General features: G+C 35.1%; 2 protein-coding genes and 1 non-coding gene across 5 annotated transcripts; 2 read left to right on the top strand and 1 right to left on the bottom strand.

The window, feature by feature from the left end:
- Positions 1-813: 813 nt before the first annotated feature.
- Positions 814-5,541, top strand: LOC21390031 (tRNA (guanine(37)-N1)-methyltransferase 1). Of its 2 annotated transcripts, none has more exons than XM_024172528.1 (9): positions 814-1,760; positions 2,462-2,551; positions 2,821-2,940; positions 3,023-3,189; positions 3,660-3,730; positions 4,001-4,143; positions 4,599-4,644; positions 4,975-5,087; positions 5,184-5,541. In XM_024172528.1, the coding sequence occupies exons 1-9, from the start codon at positions 927-929 to the stop codon at positions 5,325-5,327; spliced, it is 1,728 nt and encodes a 575-aa protein (XP_024028296.1). In that variant the 5' UTR covers positions 814-926; the 3' UTR covers positions 5,328-5,541. The 2 variants fall into 2 exon arrangements, with proteins under 2 accessions (XP_024028296.1, XP_010106833.1); XM_010108531.2 differs by having other exon boundaries at positions 4,599-4,710.
- A 7,022-nt stretch (positions 5,542-12,563) lies between these two features.
- On the top strand, positions 12,564-14,087 carry LOC21390029. Of its 2 annotated transcripts, none has more exons than XM_024172531.1 (3): positions 12,564-13,177; positions 13,466-13,684; positions 13,800-14,087. In XM_024172531.1, exons 1-3 carry the CDS (start codon positions 12,689-12,691, stop codon positions 14,079-14,081), a joined length of 990 nt encoding a protein of 329 aa, XP_024028299.1. In that variant the 5' UTR covers positions 12,564-12,688; the 3' UTR covers positions 14,082-14,087. The 2 variants fall into 2 exon arrangements, with proteins under 2 accessions (XP_024028299.1, XP_024028298.1); XM_024172530.1 differs by having other exon boundaries at positions 12,564-13,189.
- A 3,132-nt stretch (positions 14,088-17,219) lies between these two features.
- On the bottom strand, positions 17,220-17,301 carry TRNAS-AGA. Its single transcript has one exon. It is a non-coding gene; the product is annotated as a tRNA-Ser (tRNA).

Raw genomic sequence — 17,301 nt, 5'->3', positions numbered from 1 at the left:
TTAATACATTTTTAATCAAATAACTATATTAACAAAAGGACACTAATTAATAGTAAAGGGTAAAAATCTAGACTCATGCACTTTTAAATGTAAGTTCAACAATTTTTTTTATAAAATTTTATGACTCGGGTCGTATTTACAACAGCTGACACGTTGCTAAAAATTGATTTTTATAATTTGGGCAAATCACCCTTTAATCTTTATAAGTTGTTACAATGTGTCCAATTTTACTTAGCTTCTTATTAAATTAGGGGACGTTTGGTTCGTGGATTAGAATCATGTGATTAGAACAATTTTTTATTTACGTGTATTTTTTGTGAGAGAAAATACTGTAGTGAACCATGAACCATGATTCAAATCATAGTTTGAATCCTCCGACCAAACATCCCCTTAGTGATGAAAACGCCCTGCGCGTCTAACCAAAAAATTCAAATCTAATTCAACTCTAGAGCGTGTTTACTAATTAAGAATTAAAAGAATAGAAAATAAATATTAAGAAAAAAGGAATTGAGTTTCATAAAATTAAATTCCATAATTCTATTAAAATGTTTACTCTATTAAGGAATTAAGTAATGTAGTATGTGATACATAGGAACAAATAAGTCCATATCTGCTGTCTTTTTTTTTTTTTTTTGTCTCATTAACTATTTCTCTAATACTTATATAACATGTCATTTAAATTAATAATTTGATCTTATATTTAAAAACTAAAAACTAAAAATTCTTCAATAATTCTTGAGGTGTTAAAATTCAACTAGAGACACTAATAACGCGGAAAAATGGGACAACATACCTCAATTTGAGACAAGTTGTCAAAAATCCAAAAATTTAGGGGACAACAACTAACCAATATCGCTCTAACATGGAAAAATGAAACGGAGAGGGGAAGACTCATTTCCCGGGCAAACAAGCTCAAACAGCCAACAATGGTGGCCACCACAACCACCAAGCTCTTCCTCAGACCACCCCACTCTCTTCCTCTCTTCTTCTCCCTCTTCCCCAAACCCCCTTCTTCTCTCGGAAAACTCCCACTCTCCTTCTCTTCCCTTTCCATCGCCGCCGCCGCCGTTCCTTACGGCCCCTCCCTCCGCAAGGGCACGTTCCCTTCATTCCCTGAACCCGATTCCAGAACCTTCCAGAACCAATCCGAACGCAGCGACGACGGCGATTACCCCCTCGACGAAGAGCGTTTCACGAGAGTCTTCGACGTCGCGGCTCTCCGAGTCCCTTCCCGAGACTGCTTCGCGCTCGAGAGCCGCCTCCGGGGCCACCTCCTCAACTGGCCTAGGGTTCGCAACATCGTCAGAATCCCCGGGGACGACGTCGACGAGGAGATGGCAGAGCTCGTCGGAGAAAGGGGCGGAGAATTTGAAATTGAAGATGCTACGGTTTCGCTGAGTCGGCGAATTTACGGGAAAGCGGAGGGCGACGGCGGCGAATTGAGTCCGGTCCTGCGGAGGGAGGAGATGGCGAAGAATTTCGATTCACGGGGATTCCTGAATTTTCGGAGCTTGGCGAGGATGACGAGGCCGAGGAGGAGGAGGAAGAGGAGGGAGGAAGGGAAGAGGAGGATTGGGAGGAGTGGGTTTGCGGTTGTGGAGGTTGTGGAAGAAGATGAAGATGAAGATGATGAAGAAGATTTGAAGGGGTTGTTGGGAGAAGAGTTGAAAAGAAGGAAATGGAGGGGTCCGACGAGGTTGCTGCTTTTGGACGAGAGGTATTCGACGAAATGCGTGGATGAGTTGCCCCAGGCAATCAAGGTGTTATGCTCGTGAGTTGATTGTTTTTAGCAAGTTGTTCATACTTCCACTTGTTTGGTATATACATACACACATACACACATACACACATACATACATACACCTTGAACTTACGTTTTTTTTTTTCGATTTGAATTCAGAGCTTTTAGTTTTAGTAAATGAGACACTAGACTTGAATTATATCTTTTAGACAAATAGACAATTTTTTTTTTTCTTAGATGCAAGTTAGACTAGATTTTTTATTTTTGCATTTGAGTTCATTGTTTGACGGCGGTTAGAATGACGTTCGGGCCAAAAGATGACCCTTTCGCCTTAAGTTGGACAAACTTTGAATATCCATTGTAACTTTGGTTGAATAACTTACGGCGTCAATTAATGGATGGCAGTGTCCCATAATTTTTGCGTAAGTGCACTTGAAAGGTAAGTTATGGACTATATTTTTTGATTTTAACATTTGAGATCGTAGTGCCAATCATTGTTCGACTGCTGCTAAAATGACCCCTGGGACGAAAAAAAAGAGAGATCCTTTGCCCTGAAGTTGAGTTTCATGGTTACAAACTTTTGTCAAATTGATTTTCAACATTGAGAAGTGGGTTTGACGTATCAGTATGGCATACTTTTCTATTTATTTCACATCTGTCTAACGTTTTTTAAAATGATAATACTTGTGATAACATTATTGTTCTTATCCTATTCTTCAGGCTGTGCTAAAGGAGAATGCCACGGAATCGACCTTTGAGGTTGTGAGATGCAAGCTTACTTTGTTCTATGATTACTGGCAGATGAACGAGGTATTTCACTCATTAGTTGTTTTACGTTCTATGTGTATGTACCGTTGTTTCTGTCTCGTAATCTTCATTAGGTCACTTCTCAAGAAATTACCAAGCTGAAGTGTTGAACTTGGAGAAACATCAATGAGGGGACTGGCTTATAAAGGATCCATTTACTATTCTTATTAGCGCGTCCACTAATAAGATTATACACAGGATGTCTAACCTGTAAATCAGAGTAACAAGATGAGTTGATAACTGCTAAAGCTTACAGAATTTATTTCCTGTAGATTTTGGAGGCTCTGCTGCCTGAGGGCATGATTGTTCCTTCAGCATTTGAGACAGTTGGACATATTGCGCATCTGAACCTGAGAGATGAACATGTACCCTACAAAAAGCTTATAGCAAAGGTGCTCAACTTTGTGAAAGAATTTTCATTTTTAACAATTTATAAACTGCTGATAATAATCAATTGCCTCCTTTCTCTTACAGGTGATTCTTGATAAAAATAAGCCAAAGATTCAAACAGTGGTCAATAAGATCGATGCGATTCATAATGACTACAGAACAATGCAGCTTGAGGTTTTAGGTGGAAATCAATCCCTTGTGACTACAGTAGTGGAGAACGGGTTGCGGTTTCATGTTGATTTAGCATCAGTGTGTGTTATCCTTTTCTTTTAATCTATTGGAAGAATTAACTGTATCTTTTCAAGTTTATTTTCCAAGATGTCAAGTAGTATCATAACATGCGTGGAAAAAGCTTTGTTCTCATGTAGTTGTAGCCTACCTAAAAAATTCATGAGTTGGCACCTCCACACTTTTGCCACGCACACATAATTAACACTCTTTTCCCCTTTTTATAATTATGATTACAACAATTATAAACACTTTTCATTTGAGATAGTTTTGCAATGCTATTCTGTTGCCCACGGACATAGAAAAAGCTGGCCCCGATCTATAGTATTGACGGTAGGCAGTGTGCTTTGGTTTAAGATGTATGGTATATGATATTCGCAGTTAAACTAAAGTTGTATGAGAAGTCTACTCTGTGAGTTTCTTTTAATTTATTTACTTGGGAGAACCATATCTTAGGGTCTGAGGGTCTTATTCTTCTACATTATTTGTGCAGGTATTGGAATTCAAGGCTCGCAACGGAAAGACAGAGACTTTTAAATGGCTTTACACGAAAAGATGTTGTCTGTAAGTTCCATAGCTTTTCTCCTGGTTCTGCATAGCGTCTGGGTTACTTTATACTTTCTGGGCCTATATACAGTGAATCTTTTATTTTCTACCTTTTTTTAGGTGTAACAGATGTGGAAAGTAGTATGCGAGTATAAAATACAACTATATGTATAAACAAAAAGGCGGTTAAGATTTTTTATTTTTATTTCCGCAACTTCATAATTTACTATAAGTGTCACTGTTGTCCTTCATGACCATTAGCTTGACACATAAGGTCTTGCTTGACAGGTGATGTTTTCTCTGGGGTTGGTCCAATAGCGATATCAGCGGCAAAGATTGTAAAAAGAGTATATGCTAATGATTTGAATCCTCATGCAATTGAATATTTGGAAAGAAATAGCGTTCTCAACAAACTTGAAAGGAAGATTAAGGTATGAAGTAGCTGCAAATTATAAGACTTATTTTTCTTTATGTTCTAAGAGAAATTATGTAAACTTTGATTACTTAAGAATCAAGAAGGCAGAACCGATGAACTTGAAATAGTGATAAGTCAACTTTGAAAGTTACCCTAGACTTCCACTAATTGGCGTGTTTGATATTTGATTTCATTTAGCATTATCCAAAGAGATTATCGGAAAGAACTAGTTTTGTTGCAAAAATTGGTTCAAAATTCAAGTGTGTGAAAGAACTAGAACTAGTTTGTTTTTTCTTATTCTTAAGCCGTGTCTGTATTTTAATGTATAATCTTTATATTTCTACCACCAGCAACTCTCCAATCAATATATAGATTACTATGTAACTGATAGATATCTCTAAAGCAGAGATTATATTTGGCATGAGCTTGTCTCTGTGTTTGTTTGTAATTGCTGTGTTTTCCGCTGATTAGGTCTTCAACATGGATGGAAGGAGATTCATCATCTCAATGTTTTCAAGTGAGAAGGCCTCTTCAATTACACAAGTAGTTATGAATTTGCCCAATGACGCTGTAGAGTTTCTAGGTTCGTTTTCCTTGACAAAAGAAAAAAACAAAAATGAAAAAAAAAAATCTGTTTTTTCTTTTAGTTGCTTCTTCTAGGAAGTGTTCATCTAAAACCCGGTACTTTTGTTAGTCTAATAATACTCCTAAGTATGCTTCTATAGATCATTAAAAAGCTTACTTAGTACTCTGTCATAGACGTAAAAATGGTATACTATTACATGAGTTTACCTGCTAATTTCCAACTCTCTATGTCTGCTGTGTGTGTTTACTTTCCTGCAAACAGATGCATTTTGGGGAATCTTAAGAGGTAGAACTCAAGAGAAAGAGTTTCCACTACCAATGATCCATGTTTACGGATTCTCTAAAGCTCGAGATCCCGAGTTTGATTTTCATGAGGTTTGGCCTCGAAATTTTGCTTCATTTTTTTTTTCTCTTTGGTTTGTTCCTCGTGTTTCTTTCATCACTAACGATTGTTATTAATCAATAATTCAGAGAATAAGAATTGCGCTGTCTGAAGTTGCGGTCGATGTAGAAATGCGAAGGGTTCGCCTTGTTGCACCCGGAAAATGGATGTTGTGTGCATCGTTCATCCTCCCAAAGAGTGTAGCTTTTGCAAAACCCATGCATGATATGTAATTTAGGTTGGTAACATATAGGTTCTCAAATTTTCTATGTTGTCATCTAGTTCATGATTCATCCAATACTAATGTTGTAAATTTGTAATTTCCTTCCTATCAATGCTTTCTCTCCTCTCTCTCTCTTTCTCATCATTAGTTTTGTTTTGATCTTCTAAGTAATTTTCTATATACTAATTTATTTTCAATAAATTAATTTTCCATTGAGCTGTGAAGATTTTTATCTTGCTTTTGCCCCACAAGTGTATACCCTTTTCAATTCAAGCGGAGGGTTAGAAATTCTTCTATTTTTATGGAAGGACCACTACTAATTTATTATTAATTTTGATATAAAATATATATATATATATATATAACTGGTATTGAAATTAAGGAACATAAATCCAACCTGATGGAGGAAAAGGGACTTCAACATGCAAGATTCATATCATTACTTTTTTTTCCCCTCTAATTTCCAAATTATTTATGTTGTTAGCAAGGATGCAGAAAGAAAAGAAAAAAAAAAAAAGCAATTAGGGGTTTTCTAATTTTTTTTAAACAAGCTCAAAGTCAATTTTTTATTTTATTTTTTTAGGAAATTTTATTTGTTTGAACAGGCTGCATAAGTGGCCTGCGCCTTATGGCACCCAGACACCTTTCAGACAAATCTTGCTTTATGTCTGAGTCTTTGTTTTGTACTAATTTTTTTGCAGTGCCAACACAACTAACAGGTGACAGCGACATTTTTTTTTTTTTGGCATGCAAAATACACTAAAGTGTACAATCAATGCAGTAGAAACCGAATATTTGTTACACAGATTTGTCCTGCTTGGACGGCCCAGATTCATCCCCAGCCTCTACATGATGCTCATCAGGGCCCTCCATAAATCTTAAACAGTAAGACATGTACTAGATATTAGTGTAGTGGCCCCACTGCCCCATGTCATATGGGACACTCTAGTCTCTAGCCATGACTTGGGGATGGGGACAAATTGGTCTATTTGGGGATGGTAGGTGAGGACTAAATTGTAATTTCAAGTGAAAAAGAACACAAAGAGAAGACTAGCAAATCTCAGTTCAGATTGAGATCTAAATAATTATATCTCCTTGGTGGTCCTTATTCTATGACTGTTTTATTGGTATACAAAATGTGAATTGGGGGATCTTTTGCTATTTTGCTGAAAAATGGTTAGGTTTTTCACAAGTTGCATAAAGCCAGAACTAACAGTTACTCTAACTACTGCTTTCCTTATAGCAACCTGCAGGAAACTTTAATTCTCCTCTTACACATGTGTCTCTTCTTTAGGCCTGATTTCACTTAAGACTCTAGAAGTACATATATTAATTCCTTTCAAATACACACACATATATGATATATAAGATATGATATACGATATATATAAATATAATCCAAAAAACCAACGGGGGTTTTTTTTTTTTTTTTTTTTTTTTTTTTTTTTTTTTTCATACAAGAGGTAATTTCTCTTTATCCCAATTAATAGTGATGTGTCTATGGAAAATTGATAAAACGGACTCAACAAATTCAATCAAACCCTCTAACAGAATATTAATTGTTATCATTTTCATGACAAAAGAAAGGAGCTTTCTACGGTAGGCAATGTCCTATCGTATTGTATGTTTTTTAAAACTTTAAAATTAGGCAAATAGTCAAAATCACATAAGAACGATAAAAGTATACAAAACTGATATAACTTGATATAAATTTATTGGTTCAAAATAGAGCATTATCGATCGAGCATGTTTATCATATCCTGAATGTAAAAATCTCAAAAAAAAAAAAATAAAGAAAAATTTTGATTAAATCAGCTTAGTTATATTGAATATGAATGGCTAAAGCAATAAATTCAGATAAAAAACAAATCTTTCAACAAGATTGGCAGGAACATGGGAACCCAATGCATACATGAAACAACTTTTACAACCTGTGCAAACAAACGTGTGAATTGGTCCCCACAGGAACACACACACACACAAGCCAATATTTGATTCTAGTAAAAGAACTAATAGCTGCAGCAAAATAACATAGCCAATTAGGCCTTAATAAAAACGAAAAAAGAAAAAAAAAAAAACCGAGGCTCAGATCCCAAAGCCCTAATCATTCCACGCAGAGCACAATCTGCTTCACAGAACCCGAGAATCCACAATGCCTGCCCAAACCCAGCAAACCAAAAATTAAAAATAATAATAATAAAAAAAAAAGGATCCCAAAGCCCTAATCATTCCACGCAGAGCACAATCTGCTTCACAGAACCGGAGAATCCACAATGCCTGCCCAAACCCAGCAAACCAAAAAATAAAAAAAATGATAAAAAAATAAAAAACCAATTCAATAAATCAACAAATAATATAATATTACAAACCAACGCAAAAGGCATCCTCACACGTCCCAGAAAAACTCTCTCTCTCTCTCTCTCTCGGTCCCTTTGCAGCCGCTATTTTCCGTACAATTCCTTTCTCTCTCCCCTCGTACCCCTACAACACAACCCGCTTAGTGGGCCCCACTAGAGGTGGGTCCCACCCCTGGATCCTCTCTCCGGGGTCTGAATCCGGGGCGATGAAGGCCCACAAATGGAAAGTGGGAGCCACTTTGCTAATGTGGCGTGCCATGATTGGTTGTAAGTTATCATATAATTTTTTTTTTTTTGAAACAAAAAAGCTTAGGACGGCGCGGGTGTTTCGTACACAAGCCTGTGGAGCATTGAGATCGTAACCGAATCCTATCGGACACGCGTCGGTTTGGTCACGCGTTTGGACCTTTTTATCAGAACGTCCATGACCAAACACACGCCCGTGCTACCCACGCGCTTCCTAAAAAATCCCAAAATCTTTGGTTGTTGTATACTCTTCTCCTGTGCACATTGTTATCCGAGTAATTTTAGATATTTTGGTTAATTTGTTTCAACACGCATTTACTGAAGTATCTTTAGGTAGGGATTTGGAGGGTCAATGACTTTGTAGGTGCTGGATTTGAGGAATTTGAATAAGATTTATAGGAGTCTAGAGTGGTGGGGTTTCCTGTTTTGGTCTGTAAGCTGGTTGTGACTTGTGAGGCTCTAATTATGATAATTACTTAAATTGTTTTAGGCCTAGTTTGAGAATATGGCTCTCTTAATTTTACCGATTCGAGTTTTGTTACAGTAAACAATTTTTAAAAATAATTACATTTAATTTTTTTGTACAGTAAAAAACTCTCACATAAAATCACATCACAACTCGAATTAAAAACTCAAATCAATAAACTAAACGGGCCATATATATATGTGAATAAGTTTTTAATAGTTGACGATATTATGATGCTCACTGATTAACAACTAAAACCATTATATATAGGCATAGTCTTAAGTTCAATAATTGTAAAGTTTGATAAGTATAATTTTTTTATGCATGTGTAATATTGTTATATTTTTGTGTAACATTTAATTTAATTAAATGTAAAAGTTAATGTTACATGTGTTAGACTATATTATTAAATGTTACAATAAAACAAACCGAGTATTAAATCATGTACGGCCGATGTTACACAAGCCTACGAAAAAAGTTACACATACCCGATTGGTTCATATACTGAAACGTAAGACATGCATGTATGTATGCGTATGTATATATGTATAAGTGTACACATATATATCATTATATGAAAGATGTTGATTGAGACACACAAGACTCCTATTGAGAGTAACAACATTCTTCATGAAGTAAAATCATGAAAACTACAAGAGAGTCTTAAGTAAAGTTAAGGTATTGGATTTTCAAGTTTTCTATGAGTTTCAACATTGTTAGGGAAAAGAAGCAAAAAGAAGAGAGAAGGCTCATTCAATTTTGGAATGTAGTTGTTTGAAGATGAATATGATAGCCGAAGACTTGAGGGCGTATGATGAGCTTCCTTTTCATATCCTTCTTTCATTTTTCTCTGTTATGCAATATGGCCAAACCGCGTGAAGAATTCAACCGGGTTAGAGCTTTGATTGTCGAAAAGAAGTGCTTATGGAATTCGACTTGACCGATTGAGTTTTGTTGTTTTCTTTATTTTAGACTAACTATCAAAAAGAACTGCTTCTATAGCCTCCCTCAAAATAAAAGGTCAACATCTCATAGCATTCCAAACATCACATGCTGTTGCTTACATAATATCTCTTCAATAAAGAAATCCATTTAATTTAAGATCTTAAAGAAACTTTTAACTCAAGATTTATATATTTGTTGGCCCCTTTGTATGGGTGGTTAGGGTCTAGTTCCTATGTTGGCAAGACAAATTGACAATATTCATGTCTTCTTCCCCAGTCCTTTTCAGACCCAAAGGTAGATAACTTATTGTAACCCTTTTGAAGTTCACTAGCATCATTTTGCACAATTGAGAATAGTTTTTTTTTTTTTTTTTTTTTTTTTTTTTTTTTTTTTTTTTTTTTTTTTTTTTTTTAATAGAGACGAGAATAATGATTTTTGCACTATATTGAAAGTAGTGATTTTTTTAAAGATAAATTTTATTTAACTAAAAACTCTTACAGACACTCATGCCGTGTTTGGAGTTGTTCTTGTTTTTATTTTTCACGTTTTTTGAGAAAGAAAAAATGAAAACGATTCCAAAACGGCATTTGACACAATTAAAGATAAAAAACAGAAATGAAAATGATTTTTTAGTTTAGTGTAAAATGAGAGAGAAACGAAAAATGACTTTTACTCGTTTTTCATTTTTTGTTTTCATTTTGTCCTCATCTCTGTCTGAGATTGAAAACTTTTTCATTTCTATTTTCATACAAAAAACAAAATCATTTTGGAACGAGTTCCTAACGTACCCTCAATAACCGGTTTTATTAGTAAATTCTGATGAAGAACAAAGAAAATAATGCACGAAGAGACACTAATATCAGGAAACTTCCTCAACGTGTCAATTTAAGTACGCATAAGGATCTTTTTGAAACCACTACAATCGATGGAAGCTTTTGATCCATTGAGAGCATGCAATGTGTAGCTTTAAAGCCACCAACATCTCAGCCTAGGCTCATAGCTAGCGGAACTTCTAACTCACCAAGACTGAAATTTGACATACCAAAACTAACTCAAACGGTTGGAGAACCATCCCCATTATCACAAAGAAATACTAAAATTACATGGCAGAAATATCAAAGCCTTTCTTAGACTAAAACATAAACAACTAAAACCTAAAGCACGATTTCAGGGTAGGAAGAACGGTTCGAGGGACAAGCAGCGAAGCCGACGAGATGCCTTCAAATAGTAGAAACCACCACCGTCAACATCTGGAGTTGACACCACCTTTAAAACAAGCTCACTATTGTTCAGAACAAACCCCGAAAGAGTACAACCACCAGATGAGGAATGCATCAAAAAATGCCTCCAAACAATCCAAATTCCATCCTCTAAACAAAATCAATTTGCCCCAATGAAGCTACCTCGTCAAACACAACCATTGTCATCAGAAATCCCACAGCAGTACGAGCCTTGTAACTAATTTTTCAGGACTGGAGGTCAAGCAATGCGCTCGGGGGCGGTCTAAGAATTATGGCCAACTCACTCTCATTTTTTCTCTCTCGTTACTTTCATACGGCTGGGTGCTCTTTTCCCTTGAAAGTAGTGATTGCATATTGTCATATAACCAATATACAATTTCCATGTCTCTCTTTCTCTCTCTCTCTATATATATATATTTATGTGTGTGAAGACGAGTTTTCAATGGTTACATTTTCATAGTGGTTACTGCTATTAAATATAAATGTTTAATAACATGTCATGATTTTAGGGCCCGTTTAGTTCGTTGATTCAAGTTTTTAATTCGAATTGAGATGTGACTTTATGTGAAAGCTTTTTACTATAGCAAAAAGTTTGATGTGATTGTTTCTGAGAGCTTTTTACTGTAGCAAAACTTGAATTTTAAACTCGAATCGGTAAAATGAATGGGGTCTTAATATTTACTCAAATATTTGTTCACCAGTTAGTATTATTGTTTCAATCGTAGGAGATTGATCTAACGATAGCAATAAATTAAGTAGTATACCAAAAATTTATGATAATTAATGAGATTGGATTCTTTTCACGCTATATTATTAATTTTTTATATTCAATATAAAAAACAAGGCATACAACCTAAAACAACAAATATTTGCACTATTGTATAGTAATTCATAAAGTAATTTGGTGATTACCCTAAGCAACTTATAAAACAAATTTTTTAATCGTTCTAATAAATCTATAAGAAAGTACCCCTAGTTTTTATTTGTTTTTCTTCGTACTAAAAAAAAAAGGTTAGCACTGCAGTGTAAGAATGTACCACATGGGGTTAGTTTTTAGATTTTACTATATGTATGAACAGTAGCATCATTGCAAGCCTATACCATAGGCAGAATCACATATATGCATATAGTCATGACCAAATCTCACTCTATATGATTGCCCACAAACCGTTTTCAACAATTAGAAACCACTATATATATATATATATCAATAATTATTAAACTACTTGTTAGTCACATTCACACAAAAAAAAAAAAAAACTTTTTCTCTCCCCATGATCAGACGATCATGATCGTCCATTATTGTTGCACTCCTACATAACCACTTTCATCATGACTAGTGATTTTGTAACCAAATTTTGCTAAAAATGAAAGGGCCTTCTTTTTCCCCATTTCGGCACCTATGAGCAGTACCACTACTGCAGTGCTGCTGCTTGTTTCCGCCACAACCTGCTTATACACATATATGTGTGTGTGTGTGTGTATATATATATATATATATATATGTATATATGACTGGTGTGTTTGGAAATACTCACACCTCGACACTCTCTGTGGGTACCATATAAACTATTAGATCATGCACGGTTCACGCGCTTTTGCTCGATGCGTGTTCAACTCATGCCCTTTTGGATAAACGAAGGTTATTTTTTTATTTTTTATTTTTTATTTTGTGTGTGTATGTTTGATGGGTATATGGTAATTTGGTTTAGTTTATCCTCTAGGGTTTAGTTTATCTGTTTGGAAAAACGTCCAGAAACGGACACGAAAATTATCTGGTATTTGGATAGTAAAAAATAAAAAAAATAAAAAAGTAACAAAAACACTAACCAAAACACACTATCACCACTAATGACCTAAAAGGAGACCAAATTTTAAGCCGGTTTTACTAGATTATATGTGTGTGTGTATCTACATACATACATATATATATATATATGTTAGAAGCTAATCTCCTTTGTCCAAACAACACAACATATATACTCATCTCCCCAATCTTAAAAAACCCAAGAACCAAAACTCCGCCTCTTTCAAAATCCCCCCATTTCTCTCTCAAAATCCCTCCATCTCTCTCTCTCTCTCTCTCTCTAAAAATATTTTTTTTTTCTAAGACCATATGTCTTTACCCTCACTAATATTCATGGCTCCGGACGAGACAACCTCACAGGAAGCAGCCGCCGCCGCCGCCAAGCCAGAATCAGCCGCGACAAAAACAAGAGGAAGAAAGCCCTCAAACAAAGCTCCGAACAGCAAGAAGCAGCCGCAAAGAGGGCTCGGCGTTGCTCAGCTCGAGCGGCTCAGGCTCCAAGAACACCGCAAGAAGATTACCGAAATTCCCCACCTCCACCCCTTTAATTTCCTTCCCGACCACTTCCATTTCCCCGCCGCCGCCGCAGAACCGCTGGAGAGCGTTCCGGTGCAGTACGGCGCTGGGGGCTACGGGGGTGCCCATCGTCTGATGGCCGCCGTTCAACAGCAGCGGATGGGTACTAGTGCTGGGTTTGGTTGCGGGTCCCACTATCACTATCACCAGGGGGTTAATAACGTTGGCTCATCAGGAGGCGGTCATCACGTGGTGATGATGCAGCAGCCGGCGCAGGACCAGGTTAACCATATGGTGGACCCGCAATATCCTTCTTATAATGGGCTTAGGGTTGAGACCTGCTCGAAAGAGCTCTCTTCAATACCAAAAACTCATGATTGTTTTGATATCTGCTCTTTCAAGGTGTTTTTATTTTATGATTTTTTTTCTAGGATATTTAGTACAGTTACATTGGTTTTTGATTTTCCGAGATTACCCATGTCTTTAAAAAAAAAAAACAGACATTTTTTGTGTACATTACTAATGTTTGTTTGTTTTTTATTTTTTTATTTTTATTTTTTGGGTTTGCAGAAGAAGAGATTCAATGGTGACCAGATGAATGGAGGGACAAGAGAGATATTACAAATGGGTGGTTTGATGAACTTCTTTGGTCATGGTCCAAACTCTTGCACTACAGAAAATGTGTTATCAAACTCAGCCGGAGAGTTAAGTCTTGGTTTCGGTACTACTCCCCAAGCAACCACAAGTTCAATTAACATTCCCCAAAATATTATTAATCATGATCATGAGGTACAATAAACATCTATATATAAAAATTTTTCATTTTTTTATATAAATTTTATAATCATGTTTATAATAAGTATGATTTTGATTTGGGGTTTTTCTTTTTTAAATTTATTTTTAGGGAGTGGAAGTTGTGGCGGTTCATAGGAAGGGAAACCCAAGTGTTAATGGAGAAAATGTGTTCATGGAATATGAGTTTTTCCCAGGCAAAAACGACAATATTACTAGTATTGGATCATCAGGCACTACTTCCAAGATGATGCAGATATTGCCTAAAGAATTTTCATCTTTGGGTCATGGGGAAGAAGCTTCTTATTATGCCAATGCCATTACTACAGCCACTAATAGTACTACTTATGGGGCAGACACTTTTAATCCTCTTGATTTGTCTCTCAAGCTTTAATATGATCACGAGACAATTATATTATTATTACTATTATTTTTAGTTATTTCTTGGTTTTTCTGTTTACACAGCCGTTTGGTTTAATTTATTTGTTGATAAATTAGCCTTCTATGTCATATATTATTATTATTATTAGTAGTATTATTATGTATTAGTTCATTTAGACACGCTTTTGCTCTTGTTGTCAATCTCTCTTGGTTTAAACTTGTCATCAGTTGATTTCACGATTAATTGCAAATCTAATGAATTCATATCTTCTTTGCTCTCTCTCTTTCAGGGTTTCCTAGTAATTAATCTCTGACCAAATATTGGCTGGCTTATATTGTGCACAAAAAATGTACCATCTTTATAGGGGGGAAAAGAATCTTTAGTAAAACCTTTTTTTACAAAATTGAATCGCTAATTTTGCATGCCAATTAATTAATTAAGCCGGATGTGGACCAAGATATTATTCAGGTTTTCAGCCACAAAATCTAGTTTCTCATTATTATTTTTTTCCATGTATTCCACTTCTTCACTCCATATAGATTTTACATCTAATCATCTTTTATTGTTTATGCACGTTACCAATTTAAGCAACTCAAAGTCAATATAATTAGTCTTTGAAAAAGTACATAAAAACATTATTGAGCATATTTTGTTAGGCTATATATTTGTATATGTGTGTTTTCAAAGAGCCGGTTTTTACAAAATCTTTGTACTTCATTTTAGCTAGATTGATACAGAAACGGATCATTACTTAATTAATAAAGATACATTTGATGACATTATTACCAAGGTAAAATTGAGTTAAATTGAACCAATTTTGCAGGCTGTAATAGTACTTAATTAAGAAACTGTTATCCACTTCATTGCTGATGAAAACCCTCAAAACCCTCTTCCTAACTATCTCTGAAAAGGGTTTTGTGTCTTCTACTATAATCACTTCAAAAAGGGCTCATAATGAATTAGAAAATAATTATTACCTTCAAAAAAAAAAAAAAAAGAGAGAGAGAGAGAGAAAAGTAGTTTCTGTTCTAGAGTTAGTTTAAACCTTTTATGTGCTGCAACACAAAGGATGGATCTCTTGGCTTTCTGTTTATGGGAGTCAAGCAAAAGGGGTTGTGGTATTTTTCTTGAGAAACGTGAAGAAGCAAAAGGAAGAGAAAAACAGCAAAATATATTTATGTCTGGGGAACTAGTACAAGCTATATAGTGATAGGATATAACCTGCCAATCTTTAACGACACTGCTGGTCTGTGATCACTGATCAGGGAGTGGCTACTGCAAAAAAAAAAAAAAAAAAAAAAAAAAAAAACCTCTGATTATATATTCATCAGTACTACGCCCACATTATACTAGGCTATGCAATATCACACTATATATCACAAAAAAGAAAAGAAAGAAAATAATACTCGGAGCACTAATAGAAGGTGAATTCCACAGCATTATCCTCACCAATAGTTATGGTCATTTTTTTTTTTAATTATCGTGGTTATAGACACTACTATAGTGTCGTCAAGTATTTTTCATCAGAAGAATAAAAAAAAAATGCATCAGAACATATTCATAAAAAGAGTGCCTATAGAACAAAAACACAAACCAAAACATAATGGGACCAAATTCTGAGTTGGTTTTATTTACCATGAGTATATATACATACATACAAATATGTTTATATCTTATACAAACTCTAATTATATTCAGCAGTGCTACACCTACGTTATATTTATACCAAGCTACTGCAATAATACACTATATATGATCAAGAAAAAAAAAAAAAGAAAAAAAAGAAACCAATCCTAAGAGCAGTAATAGAAACTCTGTCTAATGCCAGACGCTAATAGAAGATGAAACCCATAGAATTATCCTCACAAATAGTCCTTTTCCGCAGTTTTGGATAATATTCGAGTCCTCAAGATTTTTTCATCACAGAAATACGAAAATACATTGGAGCACTACATGATCTGAGCACTGCAGCTTATAGAAAATGAACCTTGTTGCTGTGAGACCAATATATATCGTTAATGTATGGTTTTGGGCAAATGCCCTAACCAAAGTATACGTATTCAGATATATATATATATATATAAGAAAACCCACAATATTACGGTACAAAAGTAACAAAACTCTGAGATGAGTATAAATATGTGCAGGCAGGCAGGTGACTGTGAGTCTGTAAGAGTACTCTCAGTAATAGTAGTAGTAAGCTGGGCTATGGCCTATGGAGAAAAGCGTCTTTTGCAACTCCCTTTCAATTGGTTCCTCATTCATATCAAGCCCTTAATGGCCAGCTTTTCGGCCTTTTCTCTTCCTCTAATTTCTTGCGCTATTATAGTTTTGGAAAACCATGTTAGTCTTTTCTTTATTATTAATATTTTATGTTCTTTTTATCCATCTTCATGTGTTGAGTCTAAATGTGTCTTGAGTAAAGTAGTTTTTGTTGATTTTTTGTTTATCCTTTTAATGTGCTTGGAAAGCAAATGTATTTTATGTTGAAGCTAACACTTCAAAAATAAAAAAAAATGGTATTCATCTCTATGGCGATAAATTCTCATCACTTACAAAATGGTGGGTCTTATTAGGTTGGGTCACACCTACCCACCTTATTGAATAGCGAGATTTTAACCATAATGGAGTTTAATTATGTGCTCTTCTAAAATATATATGCTATGATATCAGAATATTGAAAGGAATAATAGGGACGTACAAAACAAACTATATATATGAATACATGGGGTTCTAAGCTTTGATTTGGGTACGTATCTAGTACTGCAGTCATGTTGGGGAAGGGAAACAATGCAATTTATGTGAATAAAACAGCTAATAATTCTTTGATTTGTATTTTTTTTTTCAGAAATTTTTCTTAACGACCCGGAAAAAAAAAAAGTGAGATTTGATGCTTCACATTTGTAGAAGGGAATAAATACTTGGTATTGTTGGGTACAAAAGGTGCTGGTAACTCCAAAGATTTAACATGTTTGGTCTTTTTAGGCAACCAACTGGTCGTCTTACTTAAAGGCCAAAGTATAGTTCATTTCTTCTTTTCTAACTATAGATTACAGAGCAGGGAAAAAAAAAAAAGAAAAAGCATCAATAAGGTAAAAAAAAGTTAAGAAACATAAATATGAATAGATAAAAGAAAAAGATAACAAAAAGCGTGGACGGCAGGATTCGAACCTGCGCGGGCAGAGCCCACATGATTTCTAGTCATGCCCGATAACCACTCCGGCACGTCCAC

Source organism: Morus notabilis, unplaced genomic scaffold (assembly GCF_000414095.1).
Source record: "Morus notabilis unplaced genomic scaffold, ASM41409v2 Scaffold1007, whole genome shotgun sequence".
Lineage (NCBI taxonomy): Eukaryota > Viridiplantae > Streptophyta > Magnoliopsida > Rosales > Moraceae > Morus > Morus notabilis.
Note: the sequence above shows the minus strand (reverse complement) of the source record. Positions and strands in the feature narration are given on the sequence as shown.